Consider the following 25,790-nt stretch of genomic DNA (forward strand, 5'->3'; position numbering starts at 1 on the left):
TTTATTTTCAACTTTTTGTTTCTGACCAAAATTTTATTATAAAACTTGCCAAAGATCATATTAAAAACAACTTGCACCTGATATCCAGATATGGTGGCACTGCCCTGGCCCGCCCTATCACTACCAGGCAAAGAGCCCAAAGTCTTACCCAAAGTTTCCTTCTAAGCTGCTGGGCACACACCATGTTGATACCAGAAGAGAGAGCACGATAGCAAACCCCCATGAACACCTTAGTACTATTGAACAATGACACTGTCATAAACAGTAAAGAGTTACAGAATGCAGAGTGACACGTCGCAATTACATGAGCACAGCTTCTTTGCGTATACTCTAAGCTACAGGACAGGATGAACACTGCATCTGGCTCATATGTGATATGTGCAGGAGAAACAAACCCACACGTATACACTGTATGTGTATGCATCCTTAGGTTCTGAGGACAATGTAGCGTTGAATAAAAGTCTAGTGAATTTGCCACTTGTCCTGCTCCAGGACAGTTACCGTCAAACTCAACCTCACTAGACTTGAATGGCTACAACCAGCTTATGCTCGCACATCTACCAAACAGAGAGAAAACTTAAAAAGTTGTATCAGGTAGAACTCCTTTCTAGAGAGTTCTAAAAACATAAAGGATACAAAATAGTATAAATTGTATTAGCTAACAGTAGCAAAAACACTGTTGAATTGCAAGTCAAAAAATATATAAAAATAGTGGCCTAAAATGGCAATTTTCCAACACCGATGTGTGTAAAAATGTTTAAATATTGCTCTTACTCAAAAATATATTTTTTCCATTTGCAACAGTTTATAAAGGCAAACACACACCTGCAAATTGAGGTAGCAAAGCCAAATTCACAAACTTTGGATAAAGAAAAATAACTTTCCTATATTTTAACTTTAAATGAATTGTAATTCCTTTATACTTTTAAATTCACATTACTTTACAAAACTTAATTTAAAACACTGAAAATATTTTGTTAAAAAACTACTTAGTTTCTGACAATTATCTCACATTCAAAAACTGTACAGAAAAACCAAAAGTCACCTTATATTACATAAAACTAGTCTGTGTTTACATTTCCAAATGCACTTTTAAAGGCTGACGTGGAGTCACTGCTATGACTGGTCTCCCTTCAACAGGTCCTGCAATATCTGCCCTTATTCTTCAGACAGACCACCAATAAATACTGGGCAGGTTTTTGCTTGATTTATAGACTAATAAACTGACTTAAAAAGAATTTGTTCTAAACACAATGAAACATAGATGTACTTTAAGAGATCTCAATTAAGAAAAATCAAATGCAAAAAGGGAAAAAAACTGAAAAAAAAAAAACTACAAAAATAAAACTTCAGATTTTTAGGGATTAAAATGTTCCTATTAATAAGCAAATTATAGCATTCTTGTATTTCACCTTACATTAACTGCCACTTTAATAAGAATAAATCCAGCTACATTAAAAGATGTACTATTTGGCTCTAGAGTCCTGACTCAGAAACAACCTGGAGATCCTGTCAGTGCATCGTGTTAGTTCATTTGGACTTTCCCTTGTTTCTGGGAGTCTGAGCTGCGGGGCAAGCGGCACAGGTCAGTAAATGTAGGGGAATATGCGGTAGGGCACGCGCTGACAGTACTTCTCCCAGGCCAGGCCGTACTTCCTCCTGCACTGGTGTTCATCACGGGCTTCTCGATGGATAAGCAATGCGGTGAAGTAGATGACATAGAAGTAAGGCAGGATGTGGTTGAAGCCTGTAAAGAACAACAGAGGCTAAACGACTTCTGATTTCCCTCAAATGCACCATGAGCCAAGGTCCACTGCAGTCTTCCTAGCAAAACTACCTCACAACAGTCCCAACCCCTCAGAAGGTAGCAACACCCGAGAGAGTAGAGCCCAGAGCTGCACTGAACTCCTACCAGTGATGACATACTCTGTTCAGAGGAAGTCACATTAAACTCTGAGATGCTTACCACATGGGAGGGACCACGCCAGAGCCATGATGAGATCACCCAAGTAATTGGGATGGCGAACAAAGCCCCACCATCCAGACACAAGCAGACTCTTCCCCGTCGAAGTAGGGATGGTCTTCAAATCTATATAAAAACAAAAGCTATTTTAATGACTTCTAATAAAGAGGGGCATAAAAAAATCTACATGTAATAAATATAAATCAACAAATTAAAGTCAGTCCTTACGTGCAAGCTTTGGATCAGTGGGATTCTTCCGAAAAGCATTTTTCTGAGAGTTTGCACAACGGAATATTACATATCCACACACTGAAATTTTAAAATATTTTTCTGTTAGATGCTAGATTACATCTAAATTACTAAAATCTCACTCATCATCCATCTTTTTCTTTTCTTTTTTTCGGAGCTGGGGATCGAACCCAGGGCCTTGCGCTTGCTAGGCAAGCGCTCTACCACTGAGTTAAATCCCCAACCCCTCTCATCATCCATCTTAAAGGCAAAACTAATACTGCCAACCATGCCCACAAAGAACAGTGTCTGAGACAGCAACAAGTGACATGACTACAGGCACCTTATCTGCTGGTGTGAGACCTACAGCCGTAGCACGGTATTTCCTTAGCTGAGTCAGAAAACAGTGAAACACCCCCACCCGCGGCTTGGGAGATTTATTCAGACTTCAACAGGCCCTAACATGGTACTACTACGATAAGATCTAAGTAACAAGAAATAAGAAATCTCCATTTCAGACAGACACAGACTAGATTGTTCTGGATAACTCCGGTGCCAGTGACATGAATAATCAAACCAACGGAGAAACGAAATCTTCATCTTAACAAGGTGCTTAGATTTCCTCTTCCATTACAGGTAACTCATCAGTGTCATAACTAGCTCTATTCTAGTTCAATGGTCCTTTTCCTATCCAGGAGGTTTTGAATGATTAGATGACAACGAAATAAAGGAAAACCATCTGAACTGAAAACCACTGGGTCTGGCAGAACTCACAGCAGTCAACTGGACCTGTCTCTGCCCTCCCCACCCTACACGAGCTGCTAGCTCATTCAGCCAGTCTCTCAGGCTGTGTGAGTCCACTGAGCTTCCAAAAAAGCTCACCCCAGAGGCCCTGCCCCTCCCCTGCCGTATAGGCCTTCAGTACACAGCCTGGGCAACTCAGGCAACAGTTGCTGGCACTGTTACTACAGTGAGACCAAAAGTTGCATAAACATCAATTTCATTTATAAAATCTCTTTTTAAAATGCAGGCATTAGACAGAAATTATTCCTAAAGCAATTCAATTTAAGTTAAATTGCTTAAAAAGTAAGCTGTTCTGTTTTGAGAACTCGTGGAGGGCCAGCATGTGTTCCTTCTCTTTGCAAACTTGAGAATTTTTCAGTACTTATCCATTATACATTACTCCAAGCCTGTGATCAAGATGGCACGTGACAGACACCAACAGCAAACAGAGGCTGGGACGAACACTCACGCTTCAGAGCGATGATGACAGAAGCCAATGGCCAGGACAAGTCCTGGGGATGGTTGACCAGGTAGAAGGCCTGGAGACTGTAGGTAAATGGAACCCACACTAAATCCCCAAAGGCCAGCATGAAGCCAAAGCCATCGTGGATGATGTCCATGGTGGTCAGCAATGCTTCCTAAAATGACGGATGAGAAGAAATAAAAACCATTTTATGTTTAAAGTACTAATCTATGGCCAAGTATATTAAGTGAAGGCACACCAAAATATTGAAAGGCAGGTTCAGTTGCTCTGGCCTAGGTCACTGGATCCCACCCATCTGTCTTCTCCCACAAAAGTCCTGCTGTAACAGACCTCTAAAGCCCTCTGAGGCCTTTGCCCAGGACCTCCCTGCCCTCACCACCTTCCTCTCCCCTCAGTCCCTTCCCTGAACAGCCACTCTCAGATGCTAGCTTCCTTCGATCCCCCACCCGCCCCGGCATTGTAAGCCTCATTTCTCAGATACATGCATGCCATAGTGCCTAGCAAGAAGTCATGGATTCAAAATATATCTGTGCAAAGAACAGCCAGCTCTCAGAGGTCTACTGAAAACTAGTTCTAGGTTAAAGAAAAAAGTAGTCCCTCTGAGCGCACCTTGCCCAGATCATACTAGGCACGGTAAGAGTCAGAGCTCACATACCCAGGCCCCTCAGGGGTCACACCCTAGATGTCAGAATGATATTAAATGCTTAGAAAGTCATTTCTGATTAGAGCTGTCGACACACCCAGCAGTGTTCATGTGCAGACCCCTTGAACCCCCCGCAGCAGCATCAACACAAGCTACAGGAGAAGCAAGCTACAGTGCCCTAAATTCTGCACATAAGCAGCTCGAGAGCTCCCCCCAGAGGAAAACCTCATCACTCAACTCTCAAAGCTGTTTGACTTCATGGCCTCCAAGACTTCAGCTCTTTTTAAAACTAACTTGTGCAGGTACAGAAATGCACTCCTATAATCCCAATTTGGGAGACTGAGGTGGGAAGATCACAAGTTCGAACTAGCATGGACTACTAGGACCTCAAAATAAATATTTTTAACAATCCAACCTATTACCTCAAACCAGAGGGCGTCCACCACATACAGGAGCTGGAAGCTGTTGACCAGGGTCATCGCCAAGGACGGAGCACTACGCTCCTGGACTTTCATTTCAGCCAAAAGCATCACCAAGTTAATAACCACCTGGAAAGAGAGGCGAGAGGACAACAGCCTCAAAGGCACACGCAAGACAAGCAGAGCTGAGATGCCCGCCCTGTGCACACCATCCATGGCCACACCAAGATGCCTCAACCCTGACGTGTCACTTCTGCTATTCTTGACAACACATGGGGTCTCTGATCAAGAGAACACAGTGGAATGACCGTCTTACAAATAGTGTTTTTCAAAACAGTGACATGGTCACACGAGCCTGGGAAGCAGTATAGCTGAGAGGAGACCAAGAAGAAAAACTGGAGCAATAGTTAACCACCAATGAACCCCAATAAGAGTTACGGATCTCCTTAGTAACACTGTCCTTGACTGGAGCGAGCTATTAGTACAGGAATTCAGCTAAAGAAATGGGATTCTTGTTTTGTTTTTTTTTTTTTCTGTAATTCTCCAAGTCTGAAACTCGGTCAAATAAAATAAGGCTTTACTGAAAAGAGAAAAGAAACTAATTTTGACATTATTCCATCTACACTATCACTTCCTAGATATATGTAATAAAAATTAGAAAAAATGTGATGTCTAACAATCTGTAACAAGTTATCTTAAACCAGTAAAAAAAAAAAAAAAGAGAGAATTTTGTGTTAAGACACAATTAGGGAGGGGCTGGAGAGATGGCTCAGTAGTTAAGGGCACCAACTGTTCTTCCAAAGGTCCTGAGTTCAAATCCCAGCAGCAACCACATGGTGGCTCACAACCATCTGTAAAGAGATCCAATGCCCTCTTCTGGTGTATCTGAAGATAGCTACAGTGTACTTACATATAATAAATAAATAAATCTCTTTAAAAAAAAAAAAAAAAAAAAAAAAAGAGCATGGACTGCTCTTCCAGAGGTCCTGAGTTTAATTCCCAGCAACCACATGGTGGCTCACAACCATCTGTAATGGGATCAGATGCTGTTTTCTGGGGTGTCAGAAGACAGCTATGGAACTCATATACATTAAATAAATCTTTTTAAAAAAGACAATTAGGGAAAACTATAATCTTTACATTTCCTTCTAAATACAAGATGAAATCATACCATTGAAATTATTTAAAAAAAGACATACCCATCCGATCAATCCAGGGCGCAATTCACAGAAGAACTTGAGATCGAAAGCACCAATTCGAGGGTTTAACTCACGGCCAATGAAGAAGTCATAGACAGCATTTCCTAGGAAGGAGAAAGTGTTTATTTACCTCAACAAGTGCTGACCTTAGTCCAACTGCTCCCTGAGCAAAGGACAGGACTAGGAAGCCAGGGCTGCCACTTCAGAGAGCTCATGTGATCAGATCTCCTCTGAGGAAACAAACTGCAGGTTTATTTTTAAACATCTTTTTTTGGTTTTTTGGGTTTTGTTTTGTTTTGAAGACGAAGTCTCACTAGGTAGTCCTGGCTGTCCTGGAACTTTATTTAAAACAGGTAGCCCTCAAACTCACAGAAATCCTCCTGCTTCTGCCTGCCAAGTGCTCAGACTAAAGAAAGGTGTGTGCCTCCACAGCCAGTCCATTGGAAACTTTAATCTTAGGTCAGAACCAAATCATCTGCAGCCTGTTTGTTTTTAAGGAATTTACTACTTGACAAAAGTGACAGCCAGAGCTGCTAAAGGTTTTTAGTCATATACTAACTTAAAGTTAATGAGAAATAAATAGGAAAGCATGAGAATAAAATTAAATTTTGCCTTTAATTTTTTTCTTCGCTTGTTTTCTATGTCTCTTTATTTCCCATAATTAAACTAGACAAAAAACATTCTACTCAAGTGTAGCCATGGCTGCCAGGGCTCTGGACACACCCATGTAACACATGTAACTGCTCACCAGAACTGGCAGGTGACAGCTCATCCCTGGGGACTTTCAAAGAGCGGGCATAGAGGTAAACACTCAGGACCACTGAAAACACAATGGCTGCCAGTGCAAACTGCAGGAAGTGAGTGTACAGGTAATATAGTTCTATGTCCCAGAAGACAGCTGTCCCCACGGCTGCTGATGTCAGGATGAAGGCATACAGTCCTTTAAAGAGAGAGAAAGAGAGCTAGTTAACATCATTCATCCAGGGGCTACATTTGGGGGTTTTCTGACACAAGTCACACTAGGTTTTCAAACTGGCCTTAAATTTCTGGGCTCAAAGAGCCACCACCACCCCAAACACACCGGTGCTACCAGCCAATGCAGTGTTCCCTGCTTTTAAATCTTAATTTCATTATCCAGGTTATTGTCATAAATCCAAACATAAGCAATGTCCTAACGATGCAGGCCTCACTGTAAGACCACAGTGCTTGGGTCTTTCAAGGATGCTCACACTCTTCTGCTAACTCGAGCAAAGCTGAACTTTACTGATGATGCACTACTCCCACACTCAGAGCCCAGAGTCACATGAGCAGCTCCCAAGAGATGGGCAGGAACTCATGTTCAAGTCTAACACCACTAATAGCAGAATGACCTTAGTAGGTATAAATATGTTGGAATTCACTAGTTGATGATTCTAGTCATATTCTGCCATGTAGAAAATGGATATTGAGATACCCTCACAGTAGAGGCTATAATAAAACCTGGGGGAAACCAAGTATGGTCACTCATACTTGTAATCCCGGCACATGGCCACACTGGGCTACACTCTGATGCATAGGCAGCCAACAGACTTAAAACCCCCTAGAGGACCCACATGCCAGTCTACTGGTGCTGTCTGCCCAATCTGGGGTCAGGGAGTGGATAATTTCCCCTTTTGGCTAAAGAAATCATTCTTCTTTCAAGAGCTTAAGTGGTTAGGTATGTTTCACATGAAGTCATCAAACTGTATTTCAAATCATAGTCCAACACAGGAAAGTCAGTCAATTATGAGAGGACTTCTAAGCTCTGATAAATTAAGAGGACTGTCACAAATTTGCTTTCTAAGGCATGTTTTTCACATACCAAGTTTACTTCAAAGAATAATTTAACCCTTGTTTTCCCTCTATAGTCTATGCAGATTAACCACTCAAAACATCTTAGAAACTTCCTTACTGGTAAAACCCCATAAAGAGAAATCAAGTAATACTAGAAGACAGACAGAGGAGGAGGGAAGGAGAAAGGAGCCAAAGCTTTCCCTGCTTTGGCAGTTACAGCGAAGTTGCACGCCCTTCCTTGCAACTTCCCCTTCATTAAGAAGCAATACTGACTACAGCTTCCTGATGTAAAGAAGCACAGGGAAAGATGCAGCTTCCAGGCAACAGACCACTCCCAGAGGCCAGTCAGCTAGAGGCAGGCACACAAGGACAGGAATGGCTGGCTCCTAGGTGGGAGTGACTGGGATGTGTACAACAGTGGAGCCTTCCTAGAGCCACAAGAATGCCTGGTATGGTAAAACCTTAAGACATGGGCTGGAGAGATGGCTCAGTGGTTTAGAGCACTGGTGTGTCTGAAGACAGCGACAGTGTACTCATATACATAAAAAAAAAATCTTAAGAAAAAAAAAAGACCTTAATGCATATGTTGAATGATTGTGTACTGGCTGGTTTTATGTGTACACAAGCTGGAGTTATCACAGAGAAAGGAGCCTCCCTTGAGGAACTGCCTCCATGAGATCCAGCTGTCAGCATTTTCTCAATTAGTGATCAAGGGTGGAGGACCCAGCCCATTGTGAGTGGTGCTGTCCCTGGGCTGGTGGTCCTGAGTTCTATAAGAGAGCAAGCTGAGCAAGCCAGGGGGAGCAAGTCAGTAAGTAACATTCCTCCATAGCCTCTGCATCAGCTCCTGCTTCCTGCCCTGTGTGAGTTCCTGTCCTGACTTCCTTTGGTGATGAACAGCAATGTGGAAGTGTTAGCTGAATAAACCCTTTCCTCCCCAACTTGCTTCTTGGTCATGATGTTTGTGCAGGAATAGAAACCCTGACAGAAGGCAAATGCTATTAAGAAAACAAAAGCATGCTGGACAGATCACTCTAGTTAAAAGTATACACTAGGCACTAGAGGGATGGCTCGGCATTTAAGAGCACACACTGTGCTTTCAGGGGACCCAGGTTCATTTCCCAGTACCACATAGTGGCTGACAATGACAACCACCTATAACTCCAGTTCCAGGAGTCCAACACTTCTAACCTCTGCTATCTCCCACTGCACACACATGATGCACTCAACACACACACTCAGGTACACACAACACACAAAATATTTTTTAAAATATGTAATCAAAAAAAAAAAAGGATGGGGGCAACAGGGCAACATCTGCATCTGCTCTTCTCAGCCTAGGAACACAGACTGGGTCGCCAGGATGCTCAACATGGTCAGTAACTCCAGGTACTGACTTCCATGGGCACAAGGCACACATGTGATATGTACACACACAGGCAGGCAGGCAGGCACTCATACACATAAAAGTAAATCTTTAAAAGGAAAAAAAAACCTAACCAGACTAGCATCATACACTCGTAATGCCAGAGCTCAGGAGGCTGAAGCAGAAGGGCTATCCTGTACTACAAAGTGAACTCCAGGCTAGCCTGGGTGATAGTGAGGCCCCATCTCAAAATAGAAGGAAAAGAGAACTAGATGCTAAGAGTACTATTCTACTGTACACACATTTTTCATAAGATGGAATAAGCTAATTTATGTATGAGGTCTCCAAAGTATTAAAAGATAATCTACTATTCAATATCCCAGTGAATTAACCCCAACAACTTAAAAACTTTAGCAGTTGTCATTAAGTAGTTAAGAAAATCACCATTCAGTCTGTACTTGAGTCTTCTTCCATCAACAAGAGGTGTTCCTTCTACAACCTTAAAAGAAAAAAATATTACATTTTTATTTAAAAATTAAAGTACATTATCATCTTTGTCTTTTTCAAGACAGATTTTCTGTGCAACAGCCCTGGCTGTTCTGGAGCTCACTCTGTAGACAAGGCTGTCCTCCAACTCAGAGAGATCCACCTGCCTCTGCATCCAGAATGATGGGATTAAAGGTGTGTGGCACTACACCCAGCTCATCTTTCTTACATAATGTATGTGTGTGTGTGTGTGTGTGTGTGTGTGTGTATACACAATCTTCTCAAACTCTTGAACTTCATTATACCCAAGAAAGTTAAGTAGGAAATACAGTAGTATTCTAGTAGTTGATGACGCGACACCACTGTAAGGATTTACCTTCAACATTATGTAGTTAGTTTTTCTTCAATGCACCAAGACTATTGCAATAACCCACCCTCACCAAACCATTCCACACACAGTACAAGATTAGTGTGCTCAAAACTCCACTGCCCATCAATGACAGAATAGTCTAACCCCACAATCTCTCATTTGTGAGTGTCTCTTTAAAATTTTACCCGCGCGCACACACACACACACACACACACACACACACACACACACTCCAGAAAACCCATGACAGGATTAGCACCAGAAAAACAATTAGCTTACTCTCCTAACTGTATAGCTGTATATCACTTGCCTTGAGTCCTTCCTCATCTCCTTGTATTTAGTCTTTATTTATGTGAGGGGGGAGAGCGGAGTAGGAAGGAAGGAAAGAGAGGGGAGAGAAGGAAGGAAGGAGAGAAGGAGGGAGGGAGGGAGGGAGGGAGAAAGGAAGACCACAGGAAAACGAATGGATTTAAAATGTATGAAGTGGGGGTTGGGGATTTAGCTCAGAGGTAGAGCGCTTGCCTAGCAAGCGCAAGGCCCTGGGTTCGGTCCCCAGCTCCGAAAAAAAAGAAAAAGAAAAAGAAAAAGAATAAATAAATAAATAAATAAATAAATAAAATGTATGAAGTGAAGTCACACAGTCTCAAAGAGAAAATGTGTGTGTTGTTTCTCATACGGGGAATCTAGCCAATAGCGTGTGTATGCATGTCAACAAGTTTAACACAAGAACAGATTCTTCCCAACTGGGCTGTGTGCTGTCCACACCCTGTATACACTGACTTGCTCACTATTTACACACTCCTGTACAGTGATGAGCATGCTCCCCAAGTGGGAACCACTGTGGCACACCCAGTGCACAGTGATGCCCAAGAGGGTGCAAATACTGCCTGAGGAAAGGGGCAGTCGCATCTATCCTCTAGGAGCTACTCAAAAATGTAGCCACTCACTGTAAGCTGTCCAGTAAGATATTATCAATGCCCAAGTTCCTCTGCATTGGAAGGGAACCCAGGACAGAACATAAAACCCGAGGTCACAGGACTGGAGAGGCCCTAAGTGGCCCTTCTCAATTGCAGGTGTCGTCTTGGGCCTCAGTCTGACAATATAGATACAGCACTCTACACCTGTCTGTCTCTCACTTCAGTGTGCGCACGAGCTTAGACAAGCCTCACGACAAACTCACCTGAGTCTGAACAGAGCCCTACAGTAAGAACGGACAGCACTTACAGCCAGAGCCCACAGCACCAAGTGTGCAGCCCCGGCCTCCTAACAGGGCTTCCGGCTGGCAAAGGTGCAGTCTCCGAAGACTAAGACCTGAAATAAATTATGTACTACGGAGGGCAGCTCATGTTCTGTGAAGACATCTCTAAGGAAAAGTACAAGACGACGACTACACTTAGCAATGGAGTCTGAAAAGGACACGAGCTGACTAGGTGAGTCCAAAAAAGGACACCGTGTTCTTGACAACAATTCCTCAGAATCAAAACTGGAAACTCTTAATCTGTGTTTTAGGGTTTGTTTTGTTTTTAAATCCACTGAACTCGGAAGACTGATTTAAGATGCTGCACCTGCAAGTAAACACACTGAGGGGTGCTCTTTAGCTGCCTCTACTGAGAGTGAGGACGACAGCAAGTCACTTTCCTGTCATTCTTATTCTTATCCTGTTAGAACTGGAAATAAGTATGATTTAAAAAAAAAAGACTGGGGCTGGAGAGATGGCTCAGAGGTTAAGAGCACTGACTGCTCTTCCAGAGGTCCTGAGTTCAATTCCCAGCCCACATGGTGGCTCACAGCCATCTGTAATGGGATCTGACGCCCCCTTCTGGTGTGTCAGCAATAGCATACTCATACATAAAATAACTCAAAAAAAAAAAAAAATACTGAATATCAACTTGGTAAGACCAAGAAGCTCTAGGCCCAGCTGTGACAAAGTTCCTAGGTGGTATTGAGGTGTAAAGACCCACCCTAAATGTGAGAGACCCCATTTCATGGGCTGGGTTTCCAGACCGAAGAAAAGGGAGAAGAGCTGGAGTAATGGCTCAACAAGAACACAGGCTGCTCTTCCCGAGGACCCAGAGATAGTCCTCACCTCACACAGGATGGTTCACAACCAAATCTACCTCCAGTCGTCTTGTGGCCTCAGAGCTCTGAGCACACACAGTGCACAGACATCTACTTAGGCAAAAACACGCACACCCACACAGTTAGAAAAGGACCAGTCATTGTCTCTCTGCTTCCGCCCTGACATGGATGCAAAGTGACCATCCATCTTGCTCTCTCCACAGCGCCATCTCTCTGCTACCATGATGTGACCCTCAAAGCTTAAGCCAAAGTACATCCTTTTGTTGTTGTTGTTGTTCCCCCACCAACCCCATGGCTTTAGTCAGGTATTTTATTGAAAAAGAAAGAGAAGTAATACAGGAAATCAGATCAATGCAAATCTGATAGTTAAAGTTACTAAGTAAGTGAAAGGTTACAGGGCACAGAGGGAGGGCTGACAGCTTCTAACCTTCAAACTGGTGTAAACTTAAGCAATGACAAAGAAGTCATACTTAAGTCTTGGTTTTGTTTTTTCTTTTCCTTTTTGCTCAACCTTACCTTCAACCAGGATGGTAAATGTTTTTATCCAAGCACGGCAGAGGCAGAGGCAGAGGCACAGAGGCGCAGAGAGGCGCAGAGAGGCGCAGAGAGGCGCAGAGAGGCAGAGAGGCAGAGAGGCAGAGAGGCAGAGGCAGAGGCAGAGGCAGGCAGATCTCTGGGAACTGAAGACCAACCTGGTCTATAGAGTGAGTTCCAAGTCAGCCAGGGCTACATACCATGTGTCTCAACAAAACAACAAAATATAAAAAACTAAAACCATACAAACAAACAACAAACCCAAAAACCTTACCTTCCCAACTGGTAGAAGGGAGAAGAGAGCTTGAAGGAAGAACCAGAGGAGGTAAACGCCACACACTCTGGCTTCCCACAGCTCACGGAGAGCTGGCAGAGGTGGAGGGAACTGGAGCAGCCCGGGGTCCTTCTGCGCACACTGCAGCAGCAGCAGGAAGACACAGGCAGGCAGGCCAAGCATAATGAGGAGCGCACCTGCAAGCAACCAGGCCAGTCAGACTCAACTTCAGTCAGGTTGGCTTAGTTTGTCAAAATCATGTGGGCCTTTTATTTATATTTATTGCACTTTTAGGGAAAAACTAGATGTGGTTAGCTGTCTGAAACCAATCTGTACTGTCCCATCAAAGGTCTTCATGTAGGGGCTGAAGCATCAGCGTGAGAGCATTTGCTCTCAGAGGACCTGCACTCCATTCCTAGCACCCACACCACATGTGGATCACAACCATCTCTAACTCCAGCTCCAGGGAAGCTGACGTCCTCTTCTGACCTCCCTGGGCAACAGGCACACATGTGGCACGCATAACAAGCACACAGGCAAACATCCACACATATAAAATGCAATAAATAAATCTTAACAAAGCAAAACTCTCCCTGCCGTGGCTGGGAAAACGTGCCAGCAGTGAAGGTGTCTCACCTAACACCTGGAGTTCAAGCCCAGCATTTCCGTGAGCTCCAGAGAATTAGGTGGCTTGCTTGCTCCCTCCCTCCCTCCCCCACCAAAGTAATAAAATTTAGTAACTTCTTTAAAGATTTATTTATAAGATTTATATATAGGGGCTGGGGATTTAGCTCAGTGGTAGAGCGCTTACCTAGGAAGCGCAAGGCCCTGGGTTCGGTCCCCAGCTCCGAAAAAAAAGAACCAAAAAAAAAAAAGATTTATATATAATACACTGTGGCTGTCTCCAGACACACCAGAAGAGGGCATCAGATCCCATTACAGATGGTTGTGAGCCACCACGTGGTTGCTGGGAATTGAACTCAGGACTTTTGGAAGAGCAGTGTGCACTTAACCGCTGAGCCCTCTCTCCAGCCCAATTTAGTAACTTTTGAACTCTATCTACCAGTGAGCACACAAAGTAAGACAGTGTGACAAAAGTAAAAATCCACCTCAGAGAACAAGCTGTGAGACTTTCAACTCCAGGCACAAAAAGAGCAAGTGTGGAGACCCAGGCCCCAAACAGCTACCCTGCTAACCTAGCTGCCCCGCAGCCTGCAGCAGCCTTGGCCTGGACCGCAATAGTCTCCTCAGCCTCCCGGCTCTGGCTTACAGGCTGAGCCCTTACACTCAAGCCTGAAAACGAGCCCACTGGTCTCCACAGCAGGCTTTCTACCCATAAACTTCTAACACTAACATGCTGCCACACGTGTGGATTTGCATGATGACAGCAAGCAGAGCAGGTGGCCCACACCAGACTGTGGTCACATGGTCCCTCACCACAGGCTCTGCACAGGGCACTCTGTCCTGGGCTTTTCTCCATTTATTTATTCCCTTTATATCCCAATCACAACCCACCTCCCACAGCCCCTCCCCCATCCTCTGAAAATGGGGAGGCCCTCCCTGGGTACCAACTACCCTGGAACATCAAGGGTCACTGCGGGACTAGGAGCATTCTCTCCCACTGAGGCCAGACAAGGCAGCCCAGCTAGGGGAACAGGATCCAAAGACAGGCAACAGAGTCACCCACCCACTTAACTTTCTGATCCAAAATTTGTCCTGCCTACAAGAAGCACAAGGACAAAAATGGAGCAGAGACTAAGGGAATGACCAAGTAAAGATTGGCCCAACTTGCCACCCACCCCATGGGTAAGAATCAATCCCTGCCTGCCATTATTACTGATTCTGTTATGCTTGCAGACAGGAGCCTAGCATGACCGTTCTCTGAGAAGCTCCACACATGCGCTCTTTGAGCAGCTCATGTGCCCTGCCTAGAGGGCAGGGAAGGCAGCAGGATGCTATATGCTACGGCCTGCTCCTGCAGTGAATGCCAGCCAGGGCCTGCCTTCTCTACTCTTCGCTAGCAAGCAAGCTCCCTGTCCCTACAGGACCACCACTGCTGTCCTGTACCCTTCCTCAGGGTAAACCCCCCTTATTGTGGCTTGTCCCATCATCCCACCTGTCCCTCCATGTGTCCCATGTACCACTCCCAGTCACATCCTGTACACACACACACATACATACACACACATATACATACACACACACACACACACATTCATACACACACACACATACACACACACATACATACACACATATATATATACATACACACACATATACACACACACATATACACACATACACACATACATACACACACATACACACATACATACACATACAGATATACACATATACACATACACATATACATACACACATATACATACACACATATACACACACACACACACACACACACACACACACATCCCGCCATAGCTCCCAGCTCAGGCCTTCATACCACTGTTCCTTCTGGAAAGTTCTCCCCTAGTCCTCCACCTCCTCAACCCCTTCCTGTTGCAGAAAGGCCTTTCCCGGGCACCTAAGAGCTTCTGCCACCCTCCTCCTCCCTAACGAGCCTTCACACCTACCAGGTACTCCTCCGAACTCCAAGTCCCTCCTCTGTGGAGTGGTCACTTGAAAGGTTCCCAAAGGTACAGGTCCTCTGGTGACAAGGTTTTGTTCCTCGGACTCTATGTTTTTGGTTTTGACCTCTTCTCTTCTGGGGCGAAGGCTGTACTGTGTAGCTATATAACTGTCTTCTGTTGACAAAATGACTCTTTCCTAGTTTAAAAAAAAAAACAGTATTCAATATCTATATTTAGTGCAAAGGCTACTAACTCAACATCTCTACAGAGCTGAGAATGTATAAGAATAAATGTTAAAGGCTGGGGAGATGGCTCAGTGGTCAAGAGCACTGACTGCTCTTCCAGAGGTCCTGAGTTTGCCCAGCAACCACATGGTGGCTCACAACTATCTGTAATGGGATCTGATGCCCTCTTCTGTGTGTCTGAAGACAGCGACAGTGTACTTATATATAATAAATCTTAGGAAGTTTAAAAAAGAATAGATGTTAAATCACATACGGTCTTAAAGACAGAAGATGAACAAGTAAAATACAACAAATTCCAGTGGAGTCTGACGGAAGGACACAAAGCAAAGGGTACGGGTACCTGCTTGTTTTTAGGAGGTGTGGCGCTCTTTTCCATGTGTTCGGGCTCCCCGTTGTACACACTGACGCTGTTTGCAAACGGCTTCTAAATGGAATGTGAACCGACATAATCAGACCTGACCCAGCAAGGCATCGCAACGATAACAAGGTACGACTGGGAAAGCAGCAGACACAAGCTAAAAACCAAGAGACAAAGTCACCTAGACCTCCCTGGTCCTCAAAAGGTCAGTGCCTCAAACTTGTGGCAATCCTCCAGTCTCAACCCCTGTCTGAGCACTGGGATTACAGCTATGCAACACTATGTTTTGGAACAGGCTTCTATATTAACTGTCCTTCTTTCAAACACTTTCACACTTAATGTTTCCATAATTTCACTGTCATACTGTAACATTTCTATGAAAGGCAGGTGAGTAAAACTTGGCAAATTCGTTCACTAGCTACAAATTAAAATGAAGAAAAGACTTTCAGCGACCCTAACCAGCCCACGGTGGGAAGACTGGCTGTTTGCATTTCATGCTACATGTTGTTTACCCTTAATTATTTTCCTCCCTAGCTGTCCCTCTCGGCTCAGCCTCATAGTTTCTTACTGAGAAAAGAGAATCAATTTAGCTTGCTAGAGCTTGTTAAGGCGATGGCTGCAACAGTCTCTTCTCTCCTCTGTAGAGACTGTCAACCAACTAAAGCACTACTGAGTCAAGAAGCAAACAAAAGTCCAGCTTCAGCTTCCAGAAGTCCATCCTTCAGACCAGCCGACAATGGCAGCATTAGCTCACACTGGGTTCAAGGTCAGGCGAGCAGCAGAGCGCCCGCTATACGCCGGAGTGTACCCAGTGTCAGGGAGTGAGCCAGCAGTCAGCTCACTCTAACCCACGCTGACTACGTGCCAATGCTTCCCGAGTGGACAGAGGAGGAGGAGAGAGCACTCAACACTGTGAGGTGCATTACTGAGCTCACACGTGATGTCCACAGCTGAGGCAGCCTAAATGTGAACTGGACACACCATGCAGGTTAGACTCTGACGACAGGGGCAAGGCCACCCGAAGCTCTTCTATCAATAAAAGGGCAGTGTGAAGATGGAAGCTGAAACGGAAAGCAGTGAGCAGCATCTGCCCCTCCCCCACGTGGTAGAGAGCCACTCAAAGAAACAGCAAGTCCATCATATAAGGAAGCACAAAGTCTGAAAAAGAAGGTGACAATCTCTGACAACCGGTGGGGGGGGGGGGGGGGGGCTGTTACAGTCCTCAGATGGAAAGCAAGCATTCCACACGGTACTGATGGTGGCACAAGCATGCTCACCCAGTCCAGCACACGTATTACAAGCCTCTGTTGTGCACTGTCCACCTTGACCAAGCTAAGTCTAAGGAGATGACGAGATGCTGCAGAAAGCGTTTAGAACAGTGAACACCGAGAGGGAAAAACACAAGGTTGCACCACAGAACTAACTTTAATACTAAGGTATGTATGTGTCTTGAGGTTTACTGTGTAACAACAGAAAGAGGAAACTACCACATGGCACGTTATTCTCACTATTTTAACATTTCAAAGTCTAAGTGCATTACTCACCGTTTAGTTTTTAAGATTATTAGAAGCCCGGGTGCTCTGTCTCCAGAAGAGATGGCATTAAATGAGTAGAATACAAAAGCATTCTTTTTGGGGTTGGGGATTTAGCTCAGTGGTAGAGCGCTTGCCTAGGAAGCGCAAGGCCCTGGGTTCGGTCCCCAGCTCCGGAAAAAAAAGAACCAAAAAAAAAAAAAAAAAGCATTCTTTTTACTTCGCTCTAGCTAGTGTCTAAAACAGGGGCTCTCAACTTGTGGGTCACAACACCTTTGGCAAACTTCTATCCCCCAAAATACTTACATTAAGAATCATAATAGCAAAATCAGAGTTATGAAGTAGCAACAAAATAATTTTATGGTGGGGTCACCACAACATGAGGAGTTACTGTAAAGGGGCACAGCATTAGGAAGGTTGAGAACAAATGATTAAAATATTTATCCAGGGGTTGGGGATTTAGCTCAGCGGTAGAGCGCTTGCCTAGCAAGCGCAAGGCCCTGGGTTCGGTCCCCAGCTCCGAAAAAAAGAAAAAAAAAAAAATTTATCCATCAACTGTGGTAGCTTACCCTATGATCTCAGAACTGAACAAATGGAGACAGGGGGATTTTTATCAAGTTCTTGGCCAGCCTAGGCTACCCAGTCTTAGAAAAGAAAAAAGAAAGAAAAAGAAAGTAAAAAAACTATAATACTACATAAGATGAAATACTTTTTGGCTAGGTCCCCTGGCTCCACCCACGTCTGCATGGACCACCAAAGTCATTCCACGGGAAAGATTTTTAAAGAGTGAACGTGACCAAGCAGAAGGCTGCCAACTGAGAGAGCAAGAATGTCTAACAGAGTAGGTGTCTCCTCACTTCATAGCCTACAAGCTACATCTGTTTCAATGTAAGCATCTTTTAAAGACCACACACACTATCAGGGCTCCTGGTCACATCACTGAAGCAGCTAAGGTAGCTTCAGGTCGAAATGCTTGCCTTCAAGCCTAATGATCTGAGTTCAATCCCTTGAACGCACATGAGTGGAAAGAGAGAACACACTCCATAAAACTGTCCTCTCACCTGCACAGGTGTGGCTACACACATACCAAACGTATACACACTAAAAATAAAAATTAAAGATAAACAATTTTTCTTGGATATTCAAAGAAACTATACTTTGTATTTCAAATACTTGCTAACAAAAGTGCAAATAATACGAATAAATGTGTATAAAGGGAAGCCAGTGCGGGGCGGACAGATGGAACAAGTACCAGCACGAGCGGAGTCAATTTAACTTGCAAAATCTCCCTCCTCATTTCCTTTTCCTTAGCGTCAGCCTGGTAGGAAGCAGAGACTGATCTTCTGGAACCTTTGGGTGCCCGGCCCGGGGATCGGGAGCGTGATCGGGAGCGGCTGCGGCTGCTGCGGCGTCTTGAAGGAGAGCTGGAAGTTGAGCCACTCTTTCTCTGCTTAAAGGACTTTAAAGGCTAGAAAGGGAAAAGGCCACAGAGATGTTATCAGAACACTAATGTCCAGCGGCAGCGCTGAGCTGTCAGTCAGGGCCACTATCTGTTGCCATGCACTCTAAACTGAGAACGGAGCACACAGGACCAGTGGAATGCTACAGCAGCCGGGCTCCTAGGAAAGACAGCGCTTCCTTCCCCTGCTCTGCCAACTTCAAAGGTACTTCCCTGGAATCAGTGACTACATCACACACATTATCAGAACACCAGCAACACCAGAAAGGCTTGGAACTGATACTGTCCAAAACTGACATGGTGAGACAAGATAGTTAGCACCCAACCAATTTTTCAAAAAGCAGCCCTACAGAGTCACTCTGAAACAAACTGGAGCTCTTAAAAACAGACAAGTTAAGAGGTTGGGGATTTAACTCAGTGGTAGAGCGCTTGCCTAGGAAGCGCAAGGCCCTGGGTTCGGTCCCCAGCTCTGGAAAAAAAATAAATAAATAAAATAAAAAATAAATTCCTTGGTCAGTGGCTACTCTGCCCTAATCCACTGCAAACCATTCCTTCCTTGTTTCCAGGGGCAGAGACCTGAGTCAGGTAAACCCCTGGACCTCTGTCCAGGCACTGTTTTGTGTATGTGGCCCTCAGCTAAGGATGGCATTGACACTCTCAAGTGACCGCTAAAAACATCAAGAGAGAAGTCATATTCCATATGGCTGGAGCTGCCCCCTCAACTACAGAACCCCATGAGCCACAAAGTCTAAAGCTAAAACTAGAACACAGAGTGCTCATCCGCAGACCATGCATGGGTCCAAACTATTGGTTGATGATGGGCTGCAAGGTCCAAAACTGCTAAGCTCTAAGTAGACGGTTTTAGAGCATTCTGACTAAGCAATTTTATACCTAGAGAATCTAACAAACATTGCAGCTTTGCTTATCCTTTATCATAGAAACTAATTTTTATGCATTTTATGTATTTGTATACCATAGGTCAATCTTCTAAAACCCATGCCATCAACAGACAGGCTGGGAAGGAGAAGCTGTGAGCTGGCCTCAGACCTAGTGTCACTCCCTCTGATTCCATCACCAGTGTTAAGTAGAAACCCATGTCCTGCCAGGCGATGGCGCTCGCCTTTGATCCCAGCACTGGGGAGGCAGAGGCAGGCTGATCTCTTGAGTGTGAGGCCAGCCTGGTCTACAGAGTGAGCTCCAGGACACCAGAGCTACACACAGGAAACTTGTCTTGAAAAAGGGGAGGGGAGACAGAAGGAGGGGGGAGAGGAAGAGGAAGGGGAGGAGGAAGAGGAAGAGGAAGAGGAAGAGGAGGAGGAAGAGGAAGAGGAGGAGGAGGAGGAAGAGGAAGAGGAGGAAGAAACTCAAGCCTATTAACCCTACACCACCCCCCAGCTTGTCTCCAGCTGGTACTTCGCCCTGCCAGCATCACCCCACAGCCTTTGGTATGGTGCCAGCCCTATGGTTTGCCATCTGTCCTAGCACTCAGCCCAGAGAAAACAGGGCTAAAAACCATCCCTAAAAGGGCTGGAGAGATGGCTCAGCGGTTAAGAGCACTGACTGCTCTTCCAGAGATCCTGAGTTCAATTCCCAGCAACCACATGGTAGCTCACAACCATCTATAATGACATCTGATGGCCTCTTCTGGTGTGTCTGAAGACAGTGACAGTGTACTCACATAGCTTAAAATAGCTTAAATAAATAGCTTAAAATAAATAAAAAATCTTTAAAAAAAAAACAAAAGTCCATAAAAACCAGGGTCCTTCCGGGTCTAACACACCCACAGCAAACACCTCACAGGATGATCAGACCCAATGGCATGAGCTTTGGGGATCTGTGCCCACACACATTCGCATAATCCCAGAACCAAGAACAGCATGTGCCCCAGAGCCTCAAGGCAGGAATCTAGCATGGGCCTCCAGTTCTTCCCACTCACTGCAAGACCAAGGCAGACACACTCACCTTGATGTCACTCTCCTTCAGCTCCAGCTCGGTGCCATCTTTGTATTTTACGGTGTAGACCTGGGACTTGTTGTCATGGCTCAGAATCTCTACCTCATAATACAGGGAGCTCCCAGGCCACCGGCCTCTGACCACTTCGCCCTCAGCAAACTTCCGACTTGGCATTTTTCAAAATCAGTCTGAACGATTTTAAAGAAAAAAATTCAGTCAATAATTATTACTTACTTTTCTGGACTAGATTGTTCACTGCTGGTCACTGAAACAACTTTCTAGTTGGTTTTACTTTGAGGGCCAGGAAGCCAAGGAAGAAGCGCGGCACCTTAGTTTATAGCTGGCAGAACCTGAGCTTGAGGTAATGCTTGTCAAAGCTCACAAGCACACGTGAGGGAGTAACAGAGCAACACAAATCCCACGTGAGCTCCGTTTCACTCCATTCGGAACCACTTTGGAGGAGACACTGGAGCACAGAAAATGGCACTGAGGATTAACTCTGACAAGGTCACAAGCATCAAACCTTACGACTTAGAATGCTACCCACCTACGATAACCAAAACTCAGGGCACATCTCAAAAAGGACACATTTTGTTTTTGGTTCTTTTTCTCGGAGCTGGGGACCAAACCCAGGGCCTTGTGCTTCCTAGGCAAGCGCTCTACCACTGAGCTAAATCCCCAACCCCAAAAGGACACATTTTTATTTGTAGATCTACATGTTATTTCACCAAAAGCTTTAAAAATCATTAGATTATATTTTTAGCAAGCTACCTTACTGGAAAATAATAAAACTATGAAACAAACTGGAAAAATTAAAAATGCACATTAGCATTACTATAACCCACCAACAGGAAGAGCTTCAAATCTATAAAGAATAACATATTTGAGGTTTACCTCATACAGTTTGCACTCTGAGTCAACTCCCAAGTGCATACCAGTTAAGGCTGCCAGCTACCCACCTAAGCTCTGAGCTAACCTGTGCACCTCTCAAGCCTACAGCTGACACCTACCCCAACTGCAACATTCTTTGCCACTGTTTGAAAACATGAAACCTTCAACACCTCAAGAAACCACTATTTTCAAGAATGATCATCTACATGAGGTAATACAAAATGATGGCTGTGCTAAGAGCTCCCAGGTGATTAGCAGATTCACAGGATAGATAAAGCCAGTGGACTGACACCAGTGATAAGCAAGCAGCAGACAGAAAGACTCCTTCAGCTAAAGATGCCACCTGCCAAGCAGGTCTCTATACATCACCCATGCACGCAAGACACACTCCTGCCAAGACCTGGTTATGCAACCCAACAGGAACACGAAAGACTCTTGCAGACTGGAATTAAAGAGAAAGTTGCATTACCTACCCCTCCCAAGCCAAGTCTTTCTAAACGCGTTTCTTCACTGTTAATCGCCTGAGACTTCACAAGCTTCACTTGTTTAGACAGACAACAGATGAAAGAAAGTGTTTATCTGGTGATGAGAGGTCCATTACAGAGCCTGCCTCAGTCTCCCTAACTTGTGAGATAGCATCTCTTGGGTAATGAGTATGTTTGGAAGCTTTAGGAATGAAGTTAGACTGGCAGAGGTGTACATGAGGACCTTGGGCAGCAGAAGGGCAGTGGCCCACATCTGTACGAGGAGGGGCGCAAAAAAGGAAGGTGACAACAGAAAGCTCTGTCTATTTCAACACTTAGTTCCAAGTTGCCCAGGACAAAGAGGAAGGAAACGTGCTGGGCTTCCTTCTCTGATTCCCCGCCCCTCTTCCGCCCCAGACCACCCCAAATCAATTAGGTTCTCCTACCCAGGTCTTCCAAAGTTGGAGAAAAGACCACAATGTCTTTCTATATGAAGATGCCAGCAGGATCTCAAACAAAGCCTCGAAACTTGAAATATGAGCACTTTGGGGTTTGGGGACCACCTGCATCTTTAAAAGGCCCTGGAACAGACTTATTCTGAACCATCTGAAGCATCCAATCACTGTCATTCATCCCATCCAGTACGGTCCAGGCCCTCTCCTGTTTAGCTTCAGAGATATGATGCAATCTAGAAGATTAAGATGGTATGGCCCTAGTCTCACTTATCTATTGCATCTCGAAGACACCACATTAACTACTGAGTCCAACAAGGATCACACACACACACACACACACACACACACACACACACAAAACCTATTACCTATTTACCTATTAAATACTTGGGAATACATAAATCGAGGCACCCAGTAGATATTTGAGCCTCAACTTTTCAAAAATGTGTGTATAATGTGTAAGATATGAAATTTGATCCCCAGAAAAAAAAAAGGGAAGGAATAATTAAGAACCGGGACTTGGCTGGGCCTGGCGGCTTTAATCCCACTATTCACAAGGCAGAGGAAGAGATCTCTTTGAGTTGAAGGTCTGCATAGTCTACTGTGTTCCAGGACAATAAGTGCTGTGCAGAGATCTTGTCTCAAAACAAAAAAAAAAAAAACAAGAACTGACACTTGATGGTAATATTTTACATGGCAGGTGGAGAATGCCACTTTGCACAAGATCCACATAGTCAGTGGAAGCTATGGAAGTAACAGCATCCCAAAATACAGCACAGCAGGAAATAATTATACTGGATAAGACAAGGGGGCTCCAGACGTGCGCATGTGTTCTTACGCACCCAAGTAACAAGCCAAGAGGCGCACACAGGCTTCCCTAAACAGGTGTTTGCAAAGAAAAGTTGCTTACTAAACACTGTACCCTCAACCACACATAGCAGGAATTCAAGGATTCCCCGGCTTTTTTTTTTTTTTTTTTTTTTTTTCTGTTAAGCCAGATTCTTGCTAACCCGAATGTCACTTGGCACTGGACTCCAAATAGTATGGTACAATATATCGCTATGTATCAATATGAAGATTTCTTTCTACTACTTTGCTCACGAGCCATGCAAGGGTCTGTAATCGCTTCCCCAAACTCAATGTGGCAGAAAGAGAAAGCTCAAATGATATCTAAGAGCTACCCTTAAACACCTGAGCCGGCACAGGCCTGCTAGGCAAAATGCAAAGAGGAAGGCGTTCCCCTGGGTCTGTGTCCCTTCAGAGCCATGCAAGAGAAAGCTGGCTATACAGGCAGAATGGTCTTTTCCCTTAATTCCCAAAGGCACGCTTACCGTTACAGTCCTAACTCGCGCCCCAACTCCCCCAGTCAATGCTCCGAAACTAAGCAAACCGTACTCATCATCACCCTCTCTGTCCGTTCTAGGTCCTCCATCCCCGCTTCTCTACAGCCCCACCTTCTCCCTCCGAGCAGCTGCTATTTTGTAGCCCCAGACCTACTCCTACTTGTGCACCTGAGCCCCGGCCCTAGCACACCAAGTGCGCTACACACACCGGGCGTACCGCCAGGCCAGCCCACCGTCGCCGAAGTGCCCCGGAGCAGGCCCTCCACACCCCAGTGCGCAGCGAGTGGCCCTCGAAGCCGCTGGAGGCGCGAGGCCCGATGTCACCGCGCAGAAGCACTCACGAGGCCGGGACAGGTGGGACGGTGCTTCGGCAGGGGCCAGAGGCAGTTAACTCTTCCCCTGAAGGCCGCCGGCTCTCCGGAGGCCCGGACACCACAGCGGGCACAGCCCAGGCCGTCCGGGGCTCCCAAAGCGCGCGTCCGAGACGGGGAAGGGGGGGGTGTCCGTCATCCGAACCCCACGCTCGGCTTCCGGCCCGCGCGGCCCCAGCCTCACCGGCCGTCCCGGGAAACCCACCCTCCACACGCGGCGGGGACCTGTGCCGACGCTCACCTGGCCGCGCTCCGGCGGGAACTCCAGCCACTCCGGGACAGTCACCAGCAGCCCGCGGCGATCCAGCGCGCGACACAGCCGGCCGCGCTCTCGCGCCCCCGAGGTCCCGCCCCTAGCGAGGATTCCCATTGGTCCCTCGACCTTTTGAATCATCGCCGGCGCTGGCGATTGGTCGGGGGCCCGTGGCGCGTCCCGCCCGCCCGCTCGTGAGCGTCCGGCGTCCCCACCCGGTTTATCTCGGCGGCCCAGGCACCGAGCTGGGCTTTGGCTCGCGCCCTTCCGCGGAGCGGCCTGGGCCAGCAATCTGTGAGGAAGGCGACGACCTTTCATCGTGCGACGCTAGGCGAAGGGTCCGGTGCTGTCACCCCGCGCTCCGTCCATGTGTAACCACAGCCAAAGCCCGCGGTCTCTGCGTCCCGCCTGAACCCCACCCCAGCAGGCCCAGGCTGGAGCCCCAAACTTTCCCCCCTCCCCTTGCTCTTGCCACCGTTGGTTGTCTGTTCCCTTCCTCTCGGGTTGAAGAGTTCAAAGCTGTACGTTAAAGCCTCCTGCTTCGCAATGATGTTTTTAAAGGTTATTCTCAACACCCCTTATTAAATACATCTGAGTGGATTCCTGCTTCGGAAGCACTCTGGGGTTCAGATGCAAGACTGAATAGGTCTTTTCATCCGCCGCGTCCCTTCACGTGCACAGCGCTGTCATCTTCTCAGTTACAAACGGGAGTGAGTTCCTCAGAGCCCTTCCTGAGAACAAGTGCTCACATCGAATTGTCATAGCCTTCGGGTTTGCCCTGGGTGGAAATCTAAACCACAGATGTACGCATCTGTAAATTTTGGCAAATCCCTTAAGCTTCAGCTCTTAAAGATGAATCCTACTCCAAGTTCTGCAGCAGATGACACAGAAAGGAAAACACTATGGGGAGGGTCTAAGATAAATACTACTCTTGATACCAAAGACATTCTTCACTCATATTTTTAACCCAGAGCCAAGGTTTCATTGGCTTTCCTCTCCAGCACGTACAAGCATTTTCACTTACAAAATAAAAAGACCGGAGGGGGAAACCTTATTGTAGACATCGGTTTATAGTTTTCTTCAAAAGAAAAAGGTCGGTGAGGCTGGGGAGACAGCTCAGATGATATTGCGCCTTGCCTTGCAAGAATAAGAACTTTCTGAGCAGTTCAGACCCTCAACACCCGAACTAAAACAAGAGGCAGGTGCTCTCAAACAGCTGTAACCCTAGTGCC

General features: G+C 45.6%; 1 protein-coding gene across 8 annotated transcripts; it reads right to left on the reverse strand.

Moving 5' to 3' along the window:
- Positions 1–24,654, reverse strand: Lbr (lamin B receptor). Of its 8 annotated transcripts, none has more exons than XM_087581812.1 (14): positions 24,547–24,622; positions 20,791–20,969; positions 18,622–18,837; positions 15,820–15,903; positions 15,284–15,430; positions 12,641–12,751; positions 9,342–9,396; positions 6,468–6,659; positions 5,720–5,823; positions 4,524–4,649; positions 3,444–3,612; positions 2,192–2,272; positions 1,967–2,089; positions 1–1,747 (listed from the first exon to the last, which is right to left on the reverse strand). In XM_087581812.1, exons 2-14 carry the CDS (start codon positions 20,953–20,955, stop codon positions 1,587–1,589), a joined length of 1,734 nt encoding a protein of 577 aa, XP_087437938.1. In that variant the 5' UTR covers positions 20,956–20,969; positions 24,547–24,622; the 3' UTR covers positions 1–1,586. The 8 variants fall into 8 exon arrangements, with proteins under 8 accessions (XP_087437938.1, XP_087437940.1, XP_087437935.1 ...); XM_087581814.1 differs by having other exon boundaries at positions 24,276–24,622; XM_087581809.1 differs by having other exon boundaries at positions 12,641–12,837; positions 15,238–15,430; positions 24,276–24,622.
- Positions 24,655–25,790: the final 1,136 nt, after the last annotated feature.

This window comes from Rattus norvegicus, chromosome 13 (genome assembly GCF_021556685.1).
Source record: "Rattus norvegicus strain SHRSP/BbbUtx chromosome 13, alternate assembly SHRSP_T2T, whole genome shotgun sequence".
NCBI classification, from domain to species: domain Eukaryota; kingdom Metazoa; phylum Chordata; class Mammalia; order Rodentia; family Muridae; genus Rattus; species Rattus norvegicus.

Bases quoted from the DNA above. Each gene is read 5' to 3' on its own strand.
- Lbr (XM_087581809.1), bottom strand. From the start codon at position 20,955: ATGCCAAGTCGGAAGTTTGCTGAGGGCGAAGTGGTCAGAGGCCGGTGG. The intron at 15,904-18,621 runs GTACTTGTTCCA...CATTCCATTTAG, and splicing joins AATTGACTCCGCTCGTGCTG to AAGCCGTTTGCAAACAGCGT. The intron at 12,838-15,237 runs GTAGGTGTGAAG...GGTTGCTTGCAG, and splicing joins GGAGTTCGGAGGAGTACCTG to GTGCGCTCCTCATTATGCTT.